The sequence below is a fragment of the Schistocerca americana genome, chromosome 4 (assembly GCF_021461395.2).
Source record: "Schistocerca americana isolate TAMUIC-IGC-003095 chromosome 4, iqSchAmer2.1, whole genome shotgun sequence".
Taxonomy (NCBI): Eukaryota; Metazoa; Arthropoda; class Insecta; order Orthoptera; family Acrididae; genus Schistocerca; species Schistocerca americana.
Genome location: NC_060122.1, coordinates 794791626 through 794819481, shown reverse-complemented (window position 1 = coordinate 794819481; position 27856 = coordinate 794791626). Strand labels below are relative to the sequence as shown.

At 39.4% G+C, this 27856-nt stretch overlaps 1 protein-coding gene across 1 annotated transcript in view; it reads left to right on the top strand.

Moving 5' to 3' along the window:
* LOC124612533 (cactin) overlaps window positions 1-27856 on the top strand; it is a 158107-nt gene that overhangs the window by 41912 nt on the left and 88339 nt on the right. Inside the window, exon 4 of the mRNA XM_047140799.1 lies at window positions 1310-1484. Within this exon, the coding sequence (XP_046996755.1) occupies window positions 1310-1484 (175 nt within the window). The remainder of the gene's footprint in view (window positions 1-1309; window positions 1485-27856) is intronic.

Sequence of the window (27856 nt, the reverse complement as noted above, 5' to 3'; positions counted from 1 at the left end):
TTCCTTTAGGATAACGACTTTGCTCGACCAGAGTAGCCAGCATGTTCTCCAGACATGAACTGTATCGAACATGCCTGGGATAGATTGAAAAGGGCTGATAAGGAAAACGTGACCCACCAACCACTCTGAGGCATCTATGCCGAATCGCCATTTAGGAGTGGAACAATCTGGACCAACAGTGCCTTGATGAACTTGTGGATAGTGAGCCATGACGAATACAGACATGCATCAGTGCAAGAGGAAGTGCTACTGGGTATTAGAGGTACTGGCGTGTACAGCAGTCTGGACCATCACCTCTGAAGGTCTCGCTGTATGGTGGTAAAACATGCAATGTGTGGTTTTCATGAGCAATAAAAAGGGCAGGAATGACGTTTATGTTGATTGCTATTCCAGTTTTCTGTACAGGTTCCAGAACTCGCGGAACTAAGGTGATGCAAAACTTTTTTTTTATGTGTGTACTAGAAAAATTGTTTTATATGTGGAACTTAGTTTTCAAATGTACCAGAAAGAATAAGTGCCATGTACAAATGAGATGGCATAATTTCGAAAACAGCAGATTACTTAAGGTTTTTTTAGTGAAAGAATGTTGTGTCTGAAATAAAGCAGCCAGTGATTATTTAGACTTTATGACGATTCAAACATTTTCATCAGTGAATAAATGTTAAATTGCCTGAGGAGTGTTCTCAGATGAAGGTACCAGTCAGTGTTAAGTTGTACTATATAGGGCATTGGCATATAGACATGTAATTTGTGACAGCGCTCCACTTGTCAGTATGCTGGAGTATATACTATTGCTGTCTCCCCTCCATGTTTCTCGGGTGTAAAGATAATATTACTGCTTACCTGGCTGGGTCATTTTTCTCTGTGCCATGTGGTACCCTAGGCAAATATGTGTGTATATAGCTGCATAACTTCTACAATACTTACACAATAACATGCACTGCTATCAAAAAGTACAGTGTTTTAAAATCTGTTATGGTTGATAAAAATATCTTGATTTATATAAACAGGATTCCAGCTTATCATTAACAATCCAAAAACGTTCAGCACGTAAAGATTTCAGTCTACTACACTTATCTGAGGACATCATTTATCAGATATTATCATCAATAGAATGAGCTTACAAATGTCCAACTATTATTAGGAATTCTGATGGAATATTTATGAACTCACTTTTTAATGGTACAGTGAAATGTTCATCATGAATTTATCATAAGTTATCCTCGTTTATTTTGATGTATCCAGAATTATAAACTAACATATCAATATTTAGTTTATATTTGTTTTGAAGTGTTTTTTTTTTCTTCAGGTAAAAAAACGCCGTTTGGAACGGGAACTTGAACGCCAACAACGTGAGGAAGAAATGTCAATGATGCAGCGGTCAAAGGAAGCTGCCCAGTTTCAGGAATGGGAAAGACAAGAAGACCAATTTCACCTCGAACAAGCACGTCTGCGTTCACGTATTCGCATCCAAGATGGCCGGGGTATGATCCATGAGTCATTGTGACTTTTTATCTCTAATATGAATATTAGTGGTGGTATAGTTGTTATTATGAGCAATTTAACTTTACTTTCCTGCACTTATATCATCTTATTTGATTTAGGATAATGTAATAATCAAATATCCAACCTAATCAATAACCCAACAGTATTTTTAGTTAATTATTGACCTTTATTATCTGATAATAATTTGCAACATTGATATTTGGGTATAGTTGGGAAACATTCACTATAATGTTGATGAACTTTGCTGAACAACTTTGAGTGTTTTCTCATGTAGTTGTGAACAAACACAAAAATTAGTTATTCACGTGTAGCTGAGTTTTGAGCATCAGAGTAAATTGTGATGAGCTTTCTCTTTTTCATTGCTTGAACAGTATTTTATGGTGAATACTTTAAACGTGTAATAGATATTGAAATCCTCCATACACAACTGTGAAGCAATAAATTCAACATATTGTCACCAGCCTGCCCTGCTTTGTCTAAACATGAACTCTATCCTCCACTAACTCTTCACAGATCCTCTCTGTGCACCACTGTGCTTTTTGCTTGTCATTGTCAATGTCACCTCATGCTACAGTTGGTCTACCCCAAATTCACCAATTCCTTCATAAAAAAATGTAATAATGGCCACATTGTACCAGTCTCTAACTATGTTTGTCCTTCAGTTTTATCATATAATTAATTTTCTGCGACTGTGAATCATGATAGAAATTTTATGATGTTTTTTATACAATTCTATTAATACAGACTGATCTTTTGATGGTCATTACTGATCAAAAATGCCTACCAAACAAAATATGAAAAAACTTGTGAGCAAAGACATAAACATACTCTGAGTTCAAGCATCTGCATGGTTGTACATTCAGAATGATGATGTCTCTCTTCAGTGGGTTCTTTCAACATCTGGCTCTCCCCCAGATCTCAGTTCTGACAACCACTGGCATTCTGTAGTTAGCGAGGAGCTGCATGTGGCAAAATGCCAGAGAATACAGTCTATTTATAAAAAATTGTACTGCAAATATTTATGTATTTCTGTAGCTCATTTTTAGTAATTCTGAGGAACATCAAGGAATACAAGTAAAAGGATAATACAATTTTAGAATTACAAGTTGTATATGCCTCGGGACAACCGGGAAACCTGGGAACTTTTTCATGTGGGAGAAAACCTGGGAATTTTTTAGGATTCTGGGAATTTGTCATTGTTTTAGTTTTCAGTTAAATTTTTGTAATTTTGGCTGATAAGAACTGATACTCTAACAAAGAAATTTACTGTATCTCGCTACTGCAATATAATACTGCAGTAACAAAACATAATCGAGTGGTGGGAGGGGGGGGGGGGGGGGGGGAACTAAGTTGCATGGGAAACGTGCCACTTACAACAACAAACACAGTGCACATAAAAGTGTCAGCCAACAGCAAAATGTGTTTAAGGCTTTAGAATGAAGACTGTGCAATACTTCATAACAACAAACTGCTTCCGCTGAGTGTGAAGTCACAGCTGTTCACACTAGGTTCGTTTGAGTGACTGTCAGCGGGCTCATGTGCATTGTGAGGTAACAAGCGAGTTGTGGCACCCTGAAAAATATTCTAAGTTCTGAGTTGGCGTGGCCAAGCTTGAGGCCTCTCGGCAGGTCGCCACCCGGCAGCCACCATATGGTGCCAAACGTTAGCTTAGCAACTGCATGATGCCGCACAATGGCCAGTCCAGCCACGTGGCTGGGAATTCCAGGGTGACGCTATGTTGATGAAGGAGACACGCCAGGAGTGCCAAAGGTAGCAGACTTTGTGAAACCTTAATAGCAGACATTTCACAGTTCGTATAGAAATTAATAGTAGCCAGATGAATCATGATACCTCAAAAAGAAACATGTACATTACTATTATTTGCACGACAATTCTGATGATGTAGTCAGGTTTAAAGCTAAGTATCTGACGGTAAATTATACAAGTAACACCCAGCAATGAATTTCCAAAATCTAAACGGTTCATCCGATTTCATCGATCCACGTGTCTTTAGAAAGCTATTAGTGTAAACCTAAATTGGTATGAATTACAGGCATGTAACTTAAATAGTAGATGGTTGTTTGAGGTCAAAGTGGCTGATTACTATCGATCGCGTCAGGCCATAAGTACTCCACAGTTACACGAAAAAATGGTAGCAGCATGCTTATAAATATATTTATTCATCTATGTCCTTGTATATATCTGATATACACTATTCGTGAAGAAATTGGTTAAATATTTACTGTGTTTTAGAAAACACAGAAACATTAGGCTACTGGCCTACCTTTTGTTGCTATTGCTTTAATATATGTTTATTTGTTTATGTATTTAATAATGTATGTTAGAGCGTGTTTATGGTCCAGCCATAGGAATATTTATTTAATTTCAAGTTATTTAAATGTAAATCCAGTATTTGGAATGTGTTTCAATATGTTTGTGAGTGCACGTTGGCTTGGAGACATGGAGGGAGCGCACTAGCCAATCACAGTGCTCGTTGCTGAGAGAGACGTATGAAGGTTGTGGTGGAGCATTGTTTCCGGAGAGGACACGAGGGAGTTATGGGCAGTGAGGCGTGAGGGACAGTCGCACAGGACACGGGAGTGAGTGCTGGATGTGGACAGTACAGTGCGACAGACGCACAGTCGGTGAAAAGACTTGGACAGTGGAGCGGTTTGCGTGTGGTCGCGGAGGATAGAAATATTTCAAAGTGGCGACCTGTGCTCTTGTGTGATTTCCGTGGCCTCTGCAGTGAAGACATAGTTAGCATTTAGAAGTGAATATCTCCCGAGCTATGTTGTTGTTCATAACTAATTATGTGCAGTAGGGATCTATTGTTTCCATGTTATTCAACTTATATTTTATTTAATTGCTGAACCATTGACACCAATAAGTGATTTACAGGAATATACTGCATTCTCAAAAGTAATTCTACTATCGTACTCATCATTTATAGTCGTTAAGATAGTACCTGCAGATTTTATATAATTGCTATCTTTCATTTATATGTTACTTTCATAATTCGCAATTGCTGAGTGATATAAACCTTCGACCATTCGATTCATGTGTGTATTCTTATCATATATTGTAGACTCAGCAGTATTGGCCTGTAATGCAGCAACTACGTATCGCAGTCCCTAGACAACGAAACCAGCCAAAACTTTTACTATTGCAACGTTGAGACAGAGGGTGCATAGTTATTTGAAAGCCCGCAGCATGCACAGCTGAGTAACATATGAGAAGTGCCTTTTCCCACTTTTGGCTAGTTAAAAAATGTTTCTAATGCCCTTAGCTGCTACATTTGCGCATGTGCCGAGCAATCTGAGTTGTAGTGGGGAGGAGGTGATTTTTCTGTTTCCTCTTTGTTTACAGCTCTCACATGAAATGAAAACAAAACGAGTTTCTGTGACTGAGAGCTATGAATTGAATATTACAGGATGCTAAAATATGTTATTGGTTTCAGTTTTCTGATTTTACTTTATTTCCATATTTTTGGCAGTAAAGTGTTAATCACCTTGCAGAACAATAAAGTTATTTTTGTCAGTTTGCTAAAGACATTTGGCTCTTATTAATCTTTTTCAAAGAGGGAGGCAATTTATTTGAAATAAAGTTTTCATTCCACACTGTTGGCTACTTTCAACTATGTGCTGAATTTCAAATGCATGTTTTCATCTTGTGGCATCTATGGCATTGTACTATATAAAGAATCAAATACGAGATAATCCAATACCAGTACACCAAAAAAATTTGCATCCTGAAAACCACAATGAGAAGCTTAATATCATGGTGGGGTCTACTCTGTTGTGAATCTGGCTGTACAAATGTGCACTTGAAGCCAAATTATTTGTCTTAGTATGGTTTACGAAATTCCAGTGCTCTTGCAGCATCCTCTGATGTTCTGTTTCTTTTGTGACATAGTGTAAGATCTCTTAATTCAATATGCGTTTGAACATACGGTCTTCCTATGTCACTGTAGCAGCACATACGCAATAATGCATATTTTCTGGTGCTTCCTGGCAATGACTGAAATGAACCTATTTCTGACAGGTTGTAGGAAAATATTGTGAATAGTGGTTTGAAAAGCGCTATTTTCAAAGTAAATTTCGTTTTACACAATATGAATTGTGTTATGTGCGAGAGGCGCAATGAATTTCTTAAATCAAAGAGTGTTTGACTTCTATTTAAAGCTTAAAATTTTGAGGATCAGCCACCTAGAAGAATTTCAGGTTCAGTTCTAGTGTCTACTCCATTCGTCAACTTTGAGCAACGACATCATACCTAAGGCAGAGACGCTATTTAGAGGCAGTCTTTGAAAGCAACTGATCATGTTTGTAAACAAACAAATACAGCATATGATAAAATTACATTCACAGGTCACATCATTAATTACTTAGCCTCAGATTATATCAAAAAGAATTGAAGGTAGCAAAAATAAACAAGAACAGAAAAAGAGAAGTATACCTATGTGAAATAAATCATCGTAATTTATGCATGTAGGAAAAATACAGAGGACCTTTAAATCCATTACATTATAACACTAGATGAAGTCATAATATTGTGAAATAGCATTAATTTTTGATAATTATTGTTGAATGTAACAGGTCTAGTACACAAGTAATGAAAATTCACAAAAAGTAGGATCTAACAAATACTGAAATCGGTAATGTGAATTGAGCTGTATAGGTAAATTCTCATTACCAACTCCAACCATTCCATGGTACATCATCTAGTTAGTTTTTCCAACAGGTGTGTGCATTGAAGTGTAATAAGATTTCCGCATTTGGATTCCTGGAAAGGTCAGTTCTAGTTACCGATTCCAACCATTCGATGGTTCATTAATTACATTGTTTTTTTTTTTTTTTTTTTTCAGCAAGTGTGTGCACAAAAATGTAGGCTATTAGTTTTTCTGCACTTGTAATTGCTCTCTGAACTACTGCATAAAAGTTACTAATATTGGAATCAGTAACTAGAATAGGCTTGCATAGAAGGTCAATCGTAGTTACCGATTCCAATTTTTTTTAAATTCACAGCAGTGGTTTTAGAGAGCAATTACAAGTGCATACAACTCCTGTAAAAATTATTTGTATATGAATCATGGAATGGTTGGAATCAGTAACTGGAATTTACCTGTGTAGGTTAATTCTAGTTATTGATTCCAATATTCGTTATTTTTTGGTGGATTTTCATTAGTTGTGATCTGGCTTTTTCTTAGAATTTAGTGTGTTGATTTCTCCACATTTCAGCCTACTGTTTTCTATTTGTTGTCATTCATTTCATTTTCCCATTTTTCTGTTATAGTTTGGTTTCTCCCCAACCAAAACCCCAATTTTCCTATGCTTCTCCCGTTAGATTCAATAATTAAGAGTAAAAGTAACACTATTTTGTAATAGTGTGACTTCACCATGCGCTTTATTGTAAGTCAATTTAAAGGTTGTCTGTGCTTTTCTAATCACATAAATTACAAGAATAATTCTTATCTGACATGAAAATTTGTTTTTAATTCTTGTTATTATTTATTTTCTTTATCTTCAGTTTGTTTTGACATAATTCCTGACTATGTAAATAACTGTGTGAAATGTGGTTACATTCATTTGTTTACGAGTATGATCCAGTGCTTTCGTAGATTGCCTGTATGTATCATCTTAGGTATGACGTCACTGCTCAAAGTCAATGAGGGGAGTTGGACACTGGAATTTATCCAAATTTCATGCGCAGAAGCTCAGACATTTATGACATTATTTAAAATTTTACTAGCACATTTATGTGATGTATTTTAAAGTGTCGCACATGAAAAAAAGATAGTATTATATGTGAAAGCTAAGCATTTCATGTAGCTTATTTATCTTCAAGATCAGGATTATATGTGAAAGCTTAGCGCTTCTTGTAGCTAGAGTATGTATATTAATTTAAACCTTAATATAATGGAAGGAAACATTCCACGTGGGAAAAATTATTTGAAATAGCTTCAAGTACAGTCTACACATTGAGTTGCTCACCAAGCAAGTCCATATAGCTCAGCCACTCCACTGTGCCTGTAACTTCTGTAGATATGACACAGCAGACACAGCGCTAAGGCTGTCTTCTGCGTCATACTGCTCGGATGTGTAACTGACAGATTGCCAGTGCGTACTCTTGCTCAAAGTGTTAGCCAGTTCCAGCAATTGCTTGTAGCATCCGTGTCCCACGTAATTGCTAGCAGCTGCTGTAGTGTGACCATCCTCGTGTTATCGGTGAGCAGCAATTGAGAGCGAACTGATCCGGGGTGGCATTAAGTCGGGTTGGCAGAGCGCACACCTACTCCTTGGAGGGACACTTAGCAGGCTGTTGCTTAGCTACAGCCAAAAAATCTAAATCGTTCTTTTGATAACGTATTGAAAGAACACAGAGCTTGATCAGAGCTGTGTACATCTTAACCCGTAACTATTCCCCTTTTGAAGATATCACCAATAGACAAATCTGTGGCAGGTCTTGTGCATTTGACTGGCACTATCCTATGCACAGGGCATTTTGAAGAATCCATTTTAGCCAGCCAGAATCCTGCACACTTCACCTTGTATTCATTCATGGATGACATCTTTCTCGTTTGGACTAAGAGGGAGGAAACGCTATAGCCATTCCTCCAGAACCTCGAACACCTTCTGTGCCATTTGTTTCAATTAAAGTAATGAAAATAATCAATTTTTGAAAATGTAATTGGAAGGATAAAAAATATCTGCTCACCAAGCGGCAGCAGGAGAACACACATATAAAAAGTGTTTTAGTTTGCAAGCATTTGGAGGCAGTGGCTCCTTCTTCTGGCAGAATGGTTGAAGGGGAAGGAAGAGGAGTGACAGAAAAGATCTGGTGTGGTTAAGCAAAAGGGGTGGATTTCAGAAAAGTCACCCTGAACACCAGGTCAGGGGAGACTTACCAGACAGGATGAGAAGGAAGGAATAATTGTCGTTCCTTTTCATCCCGTCTGATATATCTCCCCTGACCCGGGGTTCAGTGCACCTTTTCCAAACTCTAACCCTTTTCCTAAATGTCACCAGTCCTTTTCTGTCACCTGCCTTTCTCCCCCTTCAACCTTTCTGCCAGAAGAAGGAACCATTGGTTCCAAAAGCTTGCAAACCTTAACACTTTTTATGTGTGTGTTCTCCTGGCGCCGCTTGGCAAGTAGATTTACTTCACTTAGATCTTCTTAGATCAGTGTGACATTTTTTAGGAAGTGGACCTCCAACTCACAGATGACTCCATAAGAATCTTTTTTCATATCAAACCCACCAGTCACCAGCAGTGCCCTTACTTTGATAACTGCAACTCATTCCACAACAGAAAGGTAGAAAGGTCTTCCAGCATAGCCTTGCTGTATCTACAGTTAAGAAGAAGTTTTTTTTTCAGTATGGTGAAGTACTTACTACGGCCTTAGTAGACAAAACCTTTCTCGGCCTTAGTAGACAAAACCTAGCTCACAGCTTTGCACAGAAAAAGATCTCCCAAATTGCATCTCCTTGTATACACAAACCTTCTCACACACTCGCCTGTCTGTGTTGAAGTGTCTCCCTCCATTGTCACCATTACCACCCAGTAATGGAACAACTGAACCATTTCTCCACTGAGTTAGTGAGTACTTCTTGTCATACCCTCAAACAACGTATGACATCTCCACTTTTCTGCCCTTCCTCTCCAAGTGATTTTCTACTGTACAGCTGAGTTATGTAATGTCAAGACCTGCAATTGTGCTTTTTTGTCCCAAATCCACTGAAAGACCCAGGTGCCCCATGCAGATACATAGCACATCCTGTTCCAGCCATGTTGCTACTACGTAGTTATGGCCATGAATAATCTATCCATTTACCACAAACCTGTGGCCGAGCATTGTCTGCAATAGTCAGTCACAGAAATTACAGCTCAACATAATGTTATTTTCTATTATGGTTTCTCGAGGTAAAACTCTCCCTACAACAAGTCTTCAGTTCCTTCAACCATCCTGTCCACAACTTCTTGTTAATCACTGTCCTCTACTGGTGTCCACCCCATCATTTATTAACATTTCATTCAACCCATTTGCCTCAGTCCCACTGTTTTGGTCTTCTTCTTCTTAGCTCACTCATATTTTCCTTTCTTAGCTCTTCCTCTTATTCTTGGTCAGCCACTTATTTCTCAGGTCACTGCTGGAGGCTCCCTGACATGCCCCTACCTCTTTGTGTAGGTGCCAGCTACTTCCTTTGCAAACAGTCATGTTGACAGTTTTCCCTCCTGTTCCTCCCCCACTCTGCTCCACACATCTTCCATGTTCCCGCCAACCTCCCCAACCAATATCACTACTTTCCCGAGTCAGGCTTTAATTGTAGAAGACAACATTGTGTTGCCTCTTTACAGTGGCTGATCAACAAACACTGAGACTGATTTTTTTCCTGTAGCTTCCGTGATAGTTTTGAAAAGAGAAGTTTTTATGTATAATGTCCATAGGCCGCAGCATGCCCGTGTCAGTAGGTTGCTAGTAATGCTGTATTTTGTGGACGCTCTGCGGCAGTGCGGTAACTTTCATCCATTACCTGCACCTACCTGTGAACTCGTTGCAGCAGATCGCCGGTAGGAAAGCTGAGCAGAAACCTACCATACTGCAACTCACACCAGGCTGCATACAATGTAACTAGTCCAAGAATTGGGAAAAGGTCTTAATTTTGGGTGAAAGGTGGAAATACTGGCAAAACTTTGGTATATTCTGAACCTTGATAATGTACACGTTCATTGCCAAGCCCGTGCTAATCTCAACACAGTCATGCACAAACTCTTTCGTTCACACTAGCAAGTTTATGGTAACGTATTTCCCAAAATCTAAACAGCTACTAAGCACAGATTGTACTTAACTGAAAATGCTTGCCATACTATTAAGTTTATCGGTGTGTAATGCACTCAAGTTTTTAGTCATCGATCTGCTCAATATGCCACGTAGAATTACTGTCTTTTCTCATACACAAAACTACTTAAAAAATCCGTACTTTCTAAAAAAAAAAAAAACACCAGAATAAAGATGCCTTCACTATAAAACACTTTTGGCACATGTAGCACAACTAAAACCGGCAAATTATAACTTCCTTCGGAGCTCAGACTACACATGATCGTACCATAGAAAGGCTGGGCTCAGACTCCTTTAGACTGCTGTAAGCATTCTATATCTCTAAGAGAAAAGGCGCACGAAGAATACTGTGTTCCAATTTGTCAGTTTTCTTTAAGGCCAATAGAAAAACATTATTCTCCCATGTTAGTCCACGCTTTTCATGACTAACCAATCAGCAAATAAGACTCTTTCGAACTGTATTTTTTCCCAAAATAAATATTTAACATTCTGATATTTTGTTTATACTTTACATTATTAACTATTTTCGTTTGCACTCAAATTAGCTTTCCTTTTACTATAAGCTTACTTAAATATGACACAAAATTCCCCATTGTGTGCATTCACACTGTCTGAAATCTTTCTCATACTAGTTCATACAGCATTCATCATTAGAACAGTGATCTAGGTATTTACTTTAGACCACATTCACGCATCATTCACGCTACTAAAAGCATTTACAAAGCCATACAAACATAAATAAACAAAAAAGTCTTCAAGAAATAAACATAACAATTCACAAAAACATTCTCTTGCCCTGTTTCTTGAATGTCTCTGTCCTCTAGCAGATGAAAATTGGAACTACATACTCTACTGAACCCCCTTCAGACCATCTATCACTGTGCACGCACAAGTCATTCTCCCGATACACAGGCTCTAGACAGGAGCGATATAAGGCAGCTCTTTGCATTTCGCATACCGAACAATGGAGGTCACGCAAGAGGAGCAGTATGGTGCAATAAACTTCTGTGTTCATTTAAACCATACAACCACTGAAACTTGACAGAAGCTGTTCTACCTGCAGCGGAATTGAAGTCAATCACATTTTTATGACTGTCATGTAACGATTTACCAAAATGCCATTCCCCCTCACACTAATGTTACAACAGCATATTACACATTGGTATTGGCTAAACTGAGGAAGCACATTGCAAGGAAACGACTAGAACTTTCTTGGGCTGGGTGGCAACTTCATCATGACGGTGCACGACCTCGGGTTGCAAATCCAAGTCATGGACTTTACACCACAGTTCAGCATTACTTGTATACCACATCCACCTTATAATCCTGATATTGTACCTTATGATTATTTTTTTTTATTCCCGTCACTAAAGGCAAAGCTTTGGGACATTCGATTTGAGAATTCTGAAAAGTGCTCAAGAAAAGTGAGGCAGTTCTCAAAATCTTGACGAAGATGACCTGCACCATGTGGTTGAGGACTGGCAGAGACACTATAAAAAGTGCATTGAAGTAGGAGGGGAGTGCTTTGAAAAAGATCATGTAAGCATTTAAATGGAGTACCAAACATCTATGGGGGAAAAAGGATGAGTGTCAATCTTTGTTGATCAATGCCTGTAGATAATTCTGTCTGAAAGTTGGCAAGTTTTTTCCTTTTCCATTACTATTAGAGTTGATGTAAATTCTTAATGTTAATTTATTTGGCTGTGTTAGCTTCTAACTCTGAGTTAAAATTGGAAGTTGTATTATTTCGATGATCAGCTCCTAATAGCAGAAATTTTTATATAAATAAATTAGAAAAGATTTGTTGATAGATCCCCCATCAAGTACCTTCCCAGGTGGCAGATAGGGGAAAGCCTCCCAGATATGGATGATACTGGGGAAATGAAATACTCAGGGTGGACCAAATACTAATTTAGGCCTAAATCTATTTGTGTCTGTTCTGGCATCCAGTGGCTAGTGGTCAGCATCTGTTCACTAAGTAGATGTGGCTGCTACAAATATGTCTTCATCTCAACAATCAAGTCTTTAAAATTTGCAATCTCCAACAGAGATCACCACAACCACTTTCAACCTGAAAAAAGTCATGGTGGAACAACAAGAAAAATATCCACTGTCCCTGGTCCCAGTAAATACACTGGACTTTCCTGGTCATTAGATTGTCGGGTACCAGGAACATCATGAGAAGGAGAAGAGTCAGAGATTCCCAAAAATACTTCACAAACACTGTATCGGCACACTGAGCACAAATGCGCTGGTCAAGATAGGAAACTCAAATAGCTTACAGATGTTCTGGGAAAATTTCACATCAAAATCCATGCAATTCAAGAAAAACACATTCCACAGATAAAAGCACAGAAAGCACAGAAAACTACAGGTTATGCAAAGGAAAACCTGCTGTCAGAAGACAATTTTTGGTACAGGATTTGTTGTTTACAAATCAGTCATATACAACACCGTAGATTTCAACGCAGTATCAGAAACAATCTGTACAAATTGTATTAGGAGACTTCAGTTCACAACTAGGTAAGGAGAAGTAGTACAAACAAATCACAGGCCCTTACACAGCACACAAATGTACCAACAAGAATTGGGAACAACTCATACTTTAATGTCAAAATTTTAACTTAAAAATTATGTCAATGCTATTTCAGAAGCCAAAATGAAAACTCACAACATGGAAAATGCCCAAAAACATATCGGGAGAATTTCATGTAGATCATATAGCCATAACAAGCAGAAATACAAGCAAAATTCTGAATGTGAAAACATACAAAGGATTATGTGCTAAAAGTAAAAATTAGGCCAAACCCAAGAAACAGAAAGACGACACAGAAAAAAATTATAAGACCAGATCCAGAACACTTGAAGATAAACAAAGACATAATTATTGAAGAAATTAATTGAATTTCAACAGAAAATTGGACAGCCCCTGTGAAGACATTTTAGAATGCAGTGCATTGGGTTCATCCTCCTAGGAAATAAAAACATAGATTGTGGAACACAACTTGTGATCAGGCGATTGAACATAGTATGCAGGCCTGGAAAAAGTTTAGCAGTAACAGAATGAAAGAGATATGGCAAGAGTTTCACAGTCCAGAAACAATCCTCAGAAGAGTGAAAAGGACATATGACAGAAATAGACTAAATGAAATTGAGGAAGACTTCAGGAGAAATGACACAAGAAAATTCTACAGAATTTTTGGGGAAAATATAAAGGGTTATCAGCCTCCAAATATTTGCTTCAAAAGAACAGATGGATCTCTGGAAACAGATACTTAAGAAAACTGCAAAATTCTTAAAAATTATTTTGATAAACTCCTCAACTGCGAGAAGCCCAAAGAAAAATTACACTTCACGAAAACATACCAAACCCAGATTCAAAGCCACTTTCAATTACAGCAGTAGAAGAGATTATAAAACAACTAAAGAACAACAGAGACTCAGGAGAGGACAGTATTATGAGCTCTGGAAACTCAAAAGACCAAAGCATCACAGAGAAAAATCATGAAATTCTTACAGAAATATGGAATACAGAGAAAATTCCATACGAATGGAAGTGTATGTTGATTCGCCCACTTCACAAAAAGGGTGACAAGACAGACCCTAATAACTACAGAGATACCTCATTATCACTGGTCACCTACGACATTCTTTCCAAGGCATTACTCAACAGACTAGAACCACAATGTGATTAAATGTAGGCGAATACGAAGCAGGCTTCAGAAAAGGAAGGTCCTGTACTGAACAGATTTGGAACTTGCAAATGCTCCTGAAGGTCAGACAGGTGAACAACACTGTAGACACATTCATGTACTTTAAGAAGTACTCCATAAACAGGCAGATTCTCTTTGACACGTTAGAACTATTTGGAATAGACAGAAAGTTAGGATTCTTATACAACAGACACTTACAGACACTACGTGCAAAATAATATTTAAGGGTGAAATCTCAGATCCATTCGAGATACATACAGGGGTGAGACGAGGACAAAATTATCAAACAATGGAAAGAAAATATAAAATGAATTAAGTTAGGAAGAACGTGTACAGGCAAGATGATAATAAAATGCCTGGCATTTTTAGGTGACCTGGCAATACTCAGCAACAGTAGAAAAGAATTACTAGAAGCACTGGAATAAGTACATGAAGTCTCTGCAAAAACAGGTCTACAGATATTGTATAAGAAAACACAATACATGCAAAGAAAGAACAGCGAACACAAAATATACAGAATAGGAGGATCAAACTAGGCATCCAACATATAATGAACAGAAAAACAGCAGAAAGCATAGAGACTGACACAAACGCACTACAGCAAAAGAAATATTTTAAGACAGGCTAAACTAAGGCACTACAGTTGAGTTTTACTACCAAAAGCACTCTATGCATCAGAAATGACCACAGTTGGAGCATCAGACATCACAAGAGACAGAAAAAATAGAATGTAAAATCCTCAGAAAGATTTTTGCAGCAGTATATGGAGATGGTGTACGGATGAAGAGACTAACCAATGAATTATATGAATACACAGACAGACTAACAGACATTATCAGAAAATGCTCTTTGCTGCAGTTGAGCTTCTGTAAAGTTTGGAAGGTAGGAGACGGGGTACTGACAGAGTTGAAGCTGTGAGGACAGGTCGTGAGTTGTGCTTGGGTAGCTCAGTTGGTAGAGCAGTTGCCTGTGAAAGGTAAAGGTCCCCAGTTCGAGTCTCGGTCCAGCACACAGTTTTAGTCTGCCAGGAAGTTTCATATCAACACACACTCCACTGCAGAGTGAAAATCTCATTCTGGAAACATCCCCCAGGCTGCGACTAAGCCATGTCTCCGCAGTATCCTTTCTTCCAAGAGCGCTAGTTCTGCTAGGTTCGCTTAAGAGCGTCTGTGAAGTTTGGAAGGTAGGAGATGAGGTACTGACAGAATTGAAGCTATGAGAGTGGGTCATGAATGGTGCTTGGGTAGCTCAGTTGGCAGAGCACTCGCCCACATAAGGCAAAGTTCCTGAGTTCAAGTCTCAGTCCGGCATACAGTTTTAATCTGTCAGGACGTTTCGCCTTGGTGTCAGATTTGGACTTCGCTATTTTTATGACATGACTTTGTTTAGTGAAGACCCGGGGTGCTTCATAACTTCCATATCATCATGGTTCCAATTAGACAATGCTGGAGAGGATGCTACTGTCTAACTGTCAATAGGATCTGACCTGGCCAGAGAACAAAGTCAGCAAGTGTTAGCCATTCGGTGCCGACTTTCAGATGATTTCAAATCCGCAGTGGAGAAAAGACTAGCCAAGGAACCCATGGTAAAACACTGTTATCAGCAATGGGGATCATCCACCAGTTAGCTAGCACTTGTATGGTGTGTTCCCAGCTGAGCTACAAATAATATTACGGAAGTGGAGAAGATGCTACAGGATTGCATGATTCAACCTTTCGGGCATCCTTGGTCATCTCCTACAACCCTTATGAAGCAGAAAGATAGCACATGCCATTTCTGCATCGACTACCAATGAGAGAATGAACTCACGAAAAAAGATATCTACCCATTGCCGCACATTGATGACACTAGACTGATTGAAAGGAACAAAATTTTTTGAAACTGTCAATGTACAGAGGGGCTAGTTACCCCTTTTAGACTGTGTAATGCTCCAGCAACCTTCAAATGTATGGTGGACAACCTGCTTTGACACCTTAAATGGACAAAATGACTTTGTTATGTGGGTGACATAGATATTTTTCCAAGGCATTTCAAGAACATCATGGCTGCTTAGCACTGACATGGTACAATGTGGGATTCCCTTGTTATGGCATGTAGCTAGTTTCCCACTTCTCACTTAATCACTCACTGCAATGCTGTTCATAATAACAGTTGTCTTATTCAGTCCTGAGAGTCACTTAGTATTTTCTTGAAGCTGTGGACCTGCCACTCAGTTCCACTAACTATATCGTGTGGACTTCTTTGCCGTCTGCAGAGGGTCAAGGGCTGTAAGAGAGCTTACAATTATGTCAACTCACTATGAAACATTGTAACTGCCTTTGAAAGAACTAATCTGTATTTTGTTGCTAAAGTAAAACCACTGTACAATTGGGTGCACAGACGTCACATTACCTCGAGCAACATAAATATAGTGAATCTTATCAACTTTAGAGATTACATCGAGTCAAGTTATTTATCAGATGTGAAATTTGAATTGTTTTCATGGTCGTTGACGTTGTAGGCAGAGCTCCTTTCTCTCTGCCATCCAAAACACTGGTAAATCGTGATGCCAAAGCATAAGTGACCCCTTCATAACAGGTGGAGATGCTCACTCATCATTGCTCTTTGCCATGCTTTTCTCATCACTTCTGCACATTTCAACATAAAATGTGCACAGTTGCATGTTTGCTGCCTACAAACTACCTAAAATACAGTTTTTTTGACTGTTCACAAGAATGTTTAATCAGCCTAGGAGGATAAAAGTGGAATTTGTTATTCTGAAAAATCTCGTGTTACACTTCAGATTTCCTCACTTAGACATAAGACGATGTGAAACTCACCTTACATAATTAATTACAATATTTTTCTAATCTACAGGTTTCATCAAAAGACTATTGTTATTCATCTTAAACTCTCATAAGAACAAACTTCATTTTACAATGTATCACAAGGGTCAGCATGTTTCTGAGCTCAGTCATTTTTACTCACTGACAGTTCGGTTCATCAGGGTTAAGCCTTATAGATCGTCTTTCCATTTTTTTAAAAGTGTTTTGCATGTATTCACACCAACTTATTTAAAGTATAAAGAGTCTTGTTACGTATAAGTCTTGTTTCTAAGCTCATTGCTTCTTAACGTACTTGGTTCAACTTGCTAGTAGTTATTTGTTTAACAAAAAATTTGTTTGATATGTAAAGACAATCCATGGAATCTATTTGTCGTATTGCATCCCTTCCTCTGGATTGACCTACCCTGTCACTCACCCACCATTCCTTCCACAGATGCACCCTATCATGGATTAGAACATCCCCTTTCTATGGGTCCAGCTATTCTTTACTCTCCCACATCTAGATAAATCTCAAATCCTTGAAATTGTCTGCGCACCCTAATGCCCTTATTCTTATAACTTGTTCTGGTCAAGTTTCTCCATAGCATACTGACTTTACCCAGCTATTACAAACCTTTGTTTCTTTAGCCCTTCTTTATTTCTACTTTTCTTATGCACTTCGTAATGCCATATGCCTTACATTATTAACATATTTTATCGTAGCTGTTTGCTTTCATATGCTTATCGTTGAGGTTTTGTTCATTCAGAACCTAAGTGTTGTTTCAGAATTCGACATTTTGTTGCATTTAAGATTATTAACATGGTTATAAACTGCTTGCTTTTAAAAATCAGGTAAAAAAACAAGTGGTCACTATCTTCGAATTTCCAAGTTTCTTTTGAATTACCAGGACCTATAACTTCTGTGTCTATGAAAACCTAGCTTTCTAAATCCCTATAAGAACATTTCTTAGTTCGCTATTAATTTCTTTTAATAATCATCAGGTACAAAATATTTACTGAAATGCACTTCAGATCTTGTACTATACCAAATAATATGTATATATCTAAAAACACAGATGATGTGACTTACAAAACGAAAGTGCTGGCAGGTCGATAGACACACAAACAAACACAAACATACACATGAAATTCAAGCTTTCGCAACAAACTGTTGCCTCATCAGGAAAGAGGGAAGGAGAGGGAAAGACGAAAGGATGTGGGTTTTGAGGGAGAGGGTAAGGACTCATTCCAATCCCGGGAGCAGAAAGACTTACCTTAGGGGGAAAGAAGGGGTATACACTCGCGCAAACACACACACACACACACACACACACACACACACATATATCCATCTGCACATACACAGACACAAGCAGACATTTGTAAAGGCAAAGAGTTTGGGCAGAGATGTCAGTCGAGGCGGAAGTACAGAGGCAAAGATGTTGTTGAAAGACAGGTGAGGTATGAGCGGCAGCAAATTGAAATTAGCGGAGATTGAGGCCCGGCGGGTAACGAGAAGAGAGGATATACTGAAGGGCAAGTTCCCATCTCCGGAGTTCTGACAGGTTGGTGTTAGTGGGAAGTATCCAGATAACCCGGACGGTGTAACACTGTGCCAAGATGTGCTGGCCGTGCACCAAGGCATGTTTAGCCACAGGGTGATCCTCATTACCAACAAACACTGTCTGCCTGTGTCCATTCATGCGAATGGACAGTTTGTTGCTGGTCACTCCCACATAGAAAGCTTCACAGTGTAGGCAGATCAGTTGGTAAATCACGTGGGTGCTTTCACACGTGGCTCTGCCTTTGATCGTGTACACCTTCCGGGTTACAGGACTGGAGTAGGTGGTGGTGGGAGGGTGCATGGGACAGGTTTTACACCGGGGGCGGTTACAAGGGTAGGAGCCAGAGGGTAGGGAAGGTGGTTTGGGGATTTCATAGGGATGAACTAAGAGGTTACGAAGGTTAGGTGGATGGCGGAAAGACACTCTTGGTGGAGTGGGGAGGATTTCATGAAGGATGGATCTCATTTCAGGGCAGGATTTGAGGAAGTCGTATCCCTGCTGGAGAGCCACATTCAGACTCTGATCCAGTCCCGGAAAGTATCCTGTCACAAGTGGGGCACTTTTGGGGTTCTTCTGTGGGAGGTTCTGGGTTTGAGGAGATGAGGAAGTGGCTCTGGTTATTTGCTTCTGTACCAGGTCGGGAGGGTAGTTGCGGGATGCGAAAGCTGTTTTCAGGTTGTTGGTGTAATGGTTCAGGGATTCCGGACTGGAGCAGATTCGTTTGCCACGAAGACCTAGGCTGTAGGGAAGGGACCGTTTGATGTGGAATGGGTGGCAGCTGTCATAATGGAGGTACTGTTGCTTGTTGGTTGGTTTGATGTGGACGGACGAATGAAGCTGGCCATTGGACAGGTGGAGGTCAACGTCGAGGAAAGTGGCATGGGATTTGGAGTAGGACGAGGTGAATCTGATGGAACCAAAGGAGTTGAGGTTGGAGAGGAAATTCTGGAGTTCTTCTTCACTGTGAGTCCAGATCATGAAGATGTCATCAATAAATCTGTACCAAAGTTTGGGTTGGCAGGCCTGGGTAACCAAGAAGGCTTCCTCTAAGTGACCCATGAATAGGTTGGCGTACGAGGGGGCCATCCTGGTGCCCATGGCTGTTCCCTTTAATTGTTGGTATGTCTGGCCTTCGAAAGTGAAGAAGTTGTGGGTCAGGATGAAGCTGGTTAAGGTAATGAGGAAAGAGGTTTTTGTTAGGGTGGCAGGTGATCGGCGTGAAAGGAAGTGCTCCATCGCAGCAAGGCCCTGGACGTGCGGAATATTTGTGTATAAGGAAGTGGCATCAATGGTTACAAGAATGGTTTCTGGGGGTAACAGACTGGGTAGGGATTCCAGGCGTTCGAGAAAGTGGTTGGTGTCTTTGATGAAGGATGGGAGACTGCATGTAATGGGTTGAAGGTGTTGATCTAAGTAGGCAGAGATACGTTCTGTGGGGGCTTGGTAGCCAGCAACAATGGGACGGCCGGGATGATTGGGTTTGTGAATTTTAGGAAGAAGGTAGAAGGTAGGGGTGCGGGATGTTGGTGGGGTCAGGAGGTTGATGGAGTCAGGTGAAAGGTTTTGTAGGGGGCCTAAGGTTCTGAGGATTCCTTGAAGCTCCGCCTGGACATCAGGAATGGGATTACCTTGGCAAACTTTGTATGTAGTGTTGTCTGAAAGCTGACGCAGTCCCTCAGCCACATACTCCCGACGATCAAGTACCACGGTTGTGGAACCCTTGTCCGCTGGAAGAATGACGATGGATCGGTCAGCCTTCAGATCATGGATAGCCTGGGCTTCAGCAGTGGTGATGTTGGGAGTAGGATTAAGGTTTTTTAAGAAGGATTGAGAGGCAAGGCTGGAAGTCAGAAATTCCTGGAAAGTTTGGAGAGGGTGATTTTGAGGAAGAGGAGGTGGGTCCCGCTGTGACGGAGGACGGAACTGTTCCAGGCAGGGTTCAATTTGGGTAGTGTCTTGGGGAGTTGGACCATTAGGAGTAGGATTAGGATCATTTTTCTTTGTGGCAAAGTGATATTTCCAGCAGAGAGTATGGGTGTAGGACAGTAAATCTTTGACAAGGGCTGTTTGGTTGAATCTGGGAGTGGGCCTGAAGGTGAAGCCTTTGGATAGGATAGAGGTTTTGAATTGGGAGAGAGGTTTGGAGGAAAGGTTAACTACTGAATTAGGGTGTTGTGGTTCCAGATTGTGTTGATTGGAATTTTGAGGTTTTGGGGGGAGTGGAGCTAGAAGTGGGAGATTGAGTAGATGGGAGAGACTGGGTCTGTGTGCAATGAGAGGAGGTTGAGGTTTGCTGGAAAGGTTGTGAAGGGTGAGTGAGTTGCCTTTCCGGAGGTGGGAAACCAGGAGATTGGATAGTTTTTTGAGGTGGAGGGTGGCACGCTGTTCTAATTTGCGATTGGCCTGTAGGAGGATGCTCTGAACAGCCGGTGTGGATGTGGGAGAGGGAAGATTGAGGACTTTTAATAAGGATAGTAGTTGACGGGTGTGTTCATTGGCTGAGTTGATGTGTAGGTGAAGGATTAGGTGGGTGAGGGTAATGGATTGTTCAGTTTGGAACTGGTATAGGGACTGATGGAAAGAAGGATTACAGCCAGAGATGGGAACTTTAAGTGTGAGGCCTTTGGGGGTAATGCCAAATGTCAGACAAGCCTGAGAAAATAAAATATGCGAGTGTAATCTGGCTAGGGCGAAGGCATGTTTGCGGAGGGAATGTAAATAAAACTTAATGGGGTCGTTGTGGGGATGTTGTGAGAGTGACATGGTATTAGAAGGTGGAAAGTGTAACGTGAGGCTGAAATGAAAATGAAAATAAAAATATATGGCGAGAGATAAGGTGAACTAGAAAGCAACTGGAGACCTGGTGTGAAAAAAGGCGAGATGATGTTGGTTATAGCTGGGCTATGTTGATCCTGTGGTGAACTTGGGTTGGTAGACAACGATGTGCACATAGGTTATGTGGTTGTGTTGCCGCCAAAACATGTTAAAGGGTGGAGCAATTCGGGAAAATTTCGAAAATATGTATAAAATTATTAATCATCACCTTTTTCTTATGTCTTCTTAAATGTTTCATACACACTTTTTCCACAGTTGATGTGATTTTTTTAGAGTGATTTCACACCTCATTAATAAAGACAAGTGCTAAGCACACTCTTTCAGATAATGCTAATGCTATCTATTGTTGTATTGGCCAAATATTTAATGCATCCTGTATTTGCATCCGTAACTACCTGTTGGAACATCAGTTTTCCACTGTTTGTTCTATTGCTTTCCTTGCTTCTCCTCCCCCTTGGTTAATGTTACTAACAAATGTGTCTTTACTATTACATTCACCTGCATTTGTGCATAAACAAAAAAAAAAATCATTCTCTATGTCAATATGTGTAATCTGTGTTACGCTGAATAATCTCTCAGGTTTACCTGTGATAAACTGGTTCTATTTACCGCAGTGTGGTAAGACAGGGCTTCTGTAATAGAAACATATGAGTGTGAAAAGATGGAAGATTGAACCTGTACTCCTGTTGGAAAAGAATGAAAAGAAAAATATAGGTATTCATATTTTAAGATTGAAGAAATAAAGAATGTACTTCCCCAAAGATAGAATTCTGTACCACCCCTCACCCCAATGTTACCTTCCTGATGAGTATTTCACCAGAGGACAACATGCCCTACAGAACGGACTTGCCATGGTTTCACTCGTACTGGCCCCCCAAGATTGACCCTAAGAAACTCCTATTGATAGCCAGTAGAAATTGGGTAACCACACGTCATTTGTCGGTATTAATCAGTCTTCAAATCTTCAGTCTGTAAGTTAATGTTTGCTCACAGTATTTCACCACTGTGATACGTATCATGTAAAAAGTAACCTCTGTACTTAACCGGTTACGGTACATATTTAGTTCTTTAGATGACCAATCCTCCCCTGTAAAAGAAATACAAAACCCAACCTTTATTAATAAAAGGAAAGAAAAAGGTAGTAAATCCCTAATACAAAAAATGCAACATTACTTTTTCATTCATTGAAATAGAGCTTATAATCATTATTTATTAATGTAGACTCTTTATGTTCCAAATAATAGAGTTTCCATGTTACTTTTATTATGTAAGATAGGACAGTAAGAGAGGGATGTAAATTATTGACAATAGAATAGTTGAAGAGCAAGAAATTCCATCATAGAAAGCTAATGTCTTGTACAAGACATGCAACATTACTTTTTCATGCACTGAAATAGACCATATAATTGTTACTTATTAATGTATACTCTCTTTTTTCCAAATAATATGCTTTCCCTGTTAATTTTATTATGTAAGATGTGACAGTAAGAGAGGGGTGAAAATTATTGATAGAAGAATAGTTGAAGAGTAAGAAATTCCTCCATGTAAAGCTAAATATGAAATAGGACTCAGAGCCTGGGTTGTCACTCCGCCTAATCTGCAAAGGTAGCAGAGTCTCTTGATGGTTTAAAATCTTGTATCGTATCTATATTATATGATTTACTGTACCTTACATGTCACTAAAATTTAGTAAGTGCCCTGCGTATTGTGCAGCACTGCTTTATTTCCATGTAAAAAGTACCTTATTTAAAACTCTGTCCACAAAGTGGGGCCGGCCGAAGTGGCCGTGCGGTTAAAGGCGCTGCAGTCTGGAACCGCAAGACCGCTATGGTCGCAGGTTCGAATCCTGCCTCGGGCATGGATGTTTGTGATGTCCTTAGGTTAGTTAGGTTTAACTAGTTCTAAGTTCTAGGGGACTAATGACCTCAGCAGTTGAGTACTATAGTGCTCAGAGCCATTTGAACCATTTTTGAACCACAAAGTGGGGTGGAAAACCACCTGCCTACCCTATTTGTTTAATGTGCATGCATGATTTAGCTCAGGCCGTATCCCCAGCCAGTGTATCCTTCTAGCCCATCATGCTTAAAGTATTGGAGGGTCTCCTGCTCCATGGTACATACTACCCAGATGGAATTCCACCCCACCTTGTTGTTAACATCCTTCCAATCAACCTTCTAGACAGAGGGTTAATACTAATACCCATTGTCAACAGTTATTGTATTTATCTAATAAGTAGATCTACCACATTGACTACCCGATACAATCCACAATAATGCTTTTGCGACTACGAAAAGTTTTGCTCAACGGTAAGCATATGTTCTGTTGCTTAGCCAGTGATTACATTTAACACTAAAGTTTCTGCAAGCATAGATGCAAATAAATAAACCATAGTAGCATTACTTACTTTATTTTACTGTGTAAACTGTTCCAATTGAATTCTTTTCATTTACTAAGCAATAAACAAAAAAGAAAAAAATTAAGGCAGAATTCACCTCAGGTAAGTAATTACAACAATGAAAATGTTCAAATCTCAATGACCAATTCAAAAAATTAACTGAAATCATTTCGACTAACACTCCATCTGTGATGAGTCTATGTGCACTCTGTAAAATGTTACATTTTATAAGTATATGCTTCCCATCTCCATACTGCATCCACTACTTGTATATTTCACTCTTCCAACAAACAGTAAATAATGTGGTACTGTTCATAACATGTATTTATAGCCTATTAATGGAGTCATATATTTGTTCGGCCGGCCGCGGTGGTCTAGCGGTTCTAGGCGCGCAGTCTGGAACCGCGCGGCTGCTACGGTCGCAGGTTCGAATCCTGCCTCGGGCATGGATGTGTGTGATGTCCTTAGGTTAGTTAGGTTTAAGTAGTTCTAAGTTCTAGGGGACTGATGACCACAGATGTTAAGTCCCATAGTGCTCAGAGCCATTTGAACCATTTTCATATATTTGTTCAAAGTCATGTGCTTAGTACCGAAAAGTTAAAACTGGTATTTATTTGAGTATCTCCACTCATAGTTCTACTTCCTTGAGTTACACTGCATTCAAAGCTGAAATCTTTCCATGAGAACTCTCTATAGCTTAAAGCTTCCTTTAAATATTTATTTGCATTTCCCCACTTATTACCAAAAGCTTAAATTTAGATTTCCTGCAGATATGGCTCTTAGTAAGTCTACTTCCTATACATGTGGTGAAACCAGAATTCCCTTCTTCAGTTGTGTGCTCTCTACAACAGAAATATTTTTTAAACTTAAGTTTACGATCATCGTATACTTTGGCATACTCACTATGATCTTCAAATTCTATTTGAAGTACTACAGTATTTGTCAAAGCATTAGGCATAGCTATTGTAAGTTCAATTTTCTGTTGTATGTTCTGCTCATTTAATATCTGGTTCCAAGCTAGTTACAGTATTAGTTTCACTGTTTACTTCAGCAGATTCTCTATTATGTTCGAATGTCTCTGTACAGTCATAAGTATCTCAGATTTGGATGCTTGTGCTTTCAAATTGACCAGTTGAGGATTCCTCTAGCCCAGAATGTAACTTCTGAGGTAAATCTAAAATGAGGTTTTCTATATTAGAAAGTTTGTCTACTTCTATAACTATTTTATCTAAATTGTTTCATCTTTTCCCCTTTAGACTGAAGTGTAGTGATGCTACTGTAGATCCCGTCTAATTTATCTACTTTAGTTTTAAGTGTTGTCATACTTTCAGACATGTTGTGTGATTTTTAACTATTTTGAGACAATTTATCTAATTTTTCTCGTAGAGTTTTGCTGTCACTTTTAAGTGTTATCATATCTTTTTATGGATTCTTCCATTACTGCTCAGTTACAGTTCCATATTTGAGGTTGAGTAACAAGTACACTTGTTTTTGTTCTAAAATCAGGACGACAAAAACAGTGTACCTGTCGTTCAACCTTAAAATTTTGTCATATAGTTAGACAGTCTATCTGAGTTGTGTAATTGTCGTAATTTCCCTAATACTTTTGCTAAAATACTAGTACTCATACTTTGAGCAGTATTTGACATACAGTATAATTAACAGTTACTTTGTTCAATAGCACTTCCCTACACAAATGAAGGTATTTACACCATCACACAATCTCAGTATAAAGTATTTTGACAAGCAGTTACAAGTCAGAAGCTGGCCAGAGTGGCTGAGCGGTTCTAGGCACTACAGTCTGGAGCCGCACGACCGCTAAGGTCGCAAGTTCGAATCCTGCCTCAGGCATGGATGTGTGTGCTGTTCTTAGGTTAGTTAGGTTTAAGTAGTTCTAAGTTCTAGGGGACTGATGATCTCAGAAGTTAACTCCCATAGTGCTCAGAGCCATTTGAACAAGTCAGAAGTAGTGACTGCACTCCTAGGCTTCAAAACAGCAATCCAAAATCCTCTGTTTTGTTCCCGTTAGGTTTCTTCTGATTTATGTGCTGAGAAATTGCTGAAGTTTGTAAATAATTATGGTTGTTGATAGGGTTGCTATGGCCAGCTGATTTTCTTTGTTTTGAATGTTTTGATAATTCACACTTGCACAGTTTTCGTTAAGTCACTAAAGAACATTTTCTTGAATATGACACTTATATTAGACAGCACTACAGTGTGTGTTTGTCTGTATCTTCTTCATTGTTTATCTCAGTGGCTGTAGGCAATGTCATGTATTTTCCTGCTATTTCGTAAAATCTCTTATTATTTTCTGTGAACACACTTATATTTTAGTGACTTCCATCTGTGTCCTTCACTTAGGGCACCAGATGAAGTGATACAATGTGGGATTCCCTTGTTAAGGGGAGTAAATACGGGGTGACAATTATTGAACTATATGAAATAAAATCATCATAACTTCTGAAGGGTTTGTGTTAGGATGTTCAAACTGTACAGTTAGGCATGGGGCGGGATGGGAATTAATATGTGCATTCATGGTTTGGTTTAGCGACAAAGCCCACTTTTATTTGGATGGGTTCATCAATAAACAAAATTGGCATATTTGGGGGACTGAGAATCTGCATTTCGTGATTGAGAAGTCTCTTCACCCTCAATAATTGACTGAATGGTGTGGTGTGGTGTGGTGTGCAATGTCCAGTCACAGAATAATCGGTGCGATGTTCCTTGATGACACGGTACATGGAGATCTTGGAAGATGATTTCATCCCCATTATCCAATGTGACCCTGATTTTGACAAGATGTGATTCATGCAAGATGAAGCTCGACCCCATCAGCAGGAGAGTGTTTGACGTCCTGGAGGAGCACTTTGAGGACCTCATTGTGGTGCTGAGGTACCCAGAGACCACTGGCATGGGCCTCGATTGGCTGCCATATTCCCCGGATCTGAACACATGCGACTACTTCTTTTTGTGTGGCTATATTAAAGACAAGGTGTACAGTAATAACCCCAAAACCATTGCTAAGCTGAAGACAGCCATTCAGGAGGTCATTGACAGTATCAATGTTCCGACACTTCAGCGTATCGTGCAGAATTTTGCTGTTTTTCTGTGCCACATCATTGCCGATGATGGCAGGCATATCGAACATGTCATAACTTAAATCCGAATATCTGTAGTGATGTTTACATGTCGAATAAAGTGTGTGCATGCTATAGTTTGTAACTAATTTCCGTTTCTTTTTTCATATAGTTCAGTAATTGTCACCCTGTAAGTTCTCACTTCTCAATTGGTCTGTCGCCCTGATGGTGTTCATAATAAAAGTTAACTTATTCAATGTTGACAGTCATCTTGTATTTTCCTGAAGCTGTGGATCTGCTACTTAGTTCCACTAATTACACCATGTGGGCTTCATGTCTATAGTGGGTTGAGGGCTGTAAGAGAGCTCACAGCTATATCAGCTCACTACAAAATGACATGACTGCTTTGAAAGCACTCTAGAGGACTAGAAAGTTGTAGACTAGCCTGTCACAGAACCTTCAAAGATTCTGCATCAAGCCTTCTACTCAACTCACAGCAAGGGGACCACAATTAGTTCTGGGAACAATGTTGCATATTGTGAGCTCAGCTGAAATAGTGATCTCTCAAGATTTTTGAGCACGTCTGATTAATAGTGTGCTTCTGGGTGTTCTTTCGAGTTTCTGGGACAGCGTAATTAATAAGTCTGTTAAAATAAATATAACAGAAAACCCAATAAACAGGACCAGAGATTTCAGTCTAAACGAGGTTTAGTAGTCAGTCACTCTGTTTATTAAGATCTCGCCGGCCTCCACATCAACCTAAAAAAACGAGGGGAATTTACATTTCACAAAATATCAGTGTGAGCTCTGAAAAGCAAAAGAGCATCAAAGAGATAGTGGACATTGAGACTAAATAGCTGCATGAGACCAACAGTACTTTATATTCTTGTTGGAGACCTCTTCAGTATATTAAAAGAGGGCTCCAAGCAAACATACTGAGTGCACAGGATGGCCCTTCTCATCCCTTGCTGCAATTTTACTTAGGGCTTCCATTATTTGTTTTACACCCAAGCTGATGACAAGTAATGGACTACTACCTTTTTTCTCACTTTTTCCCTTGACGTGGAACCTGGCAGACTTCGCAACAGATGAAGTACTTTGCACTGGTTCTGTTTCAGATTC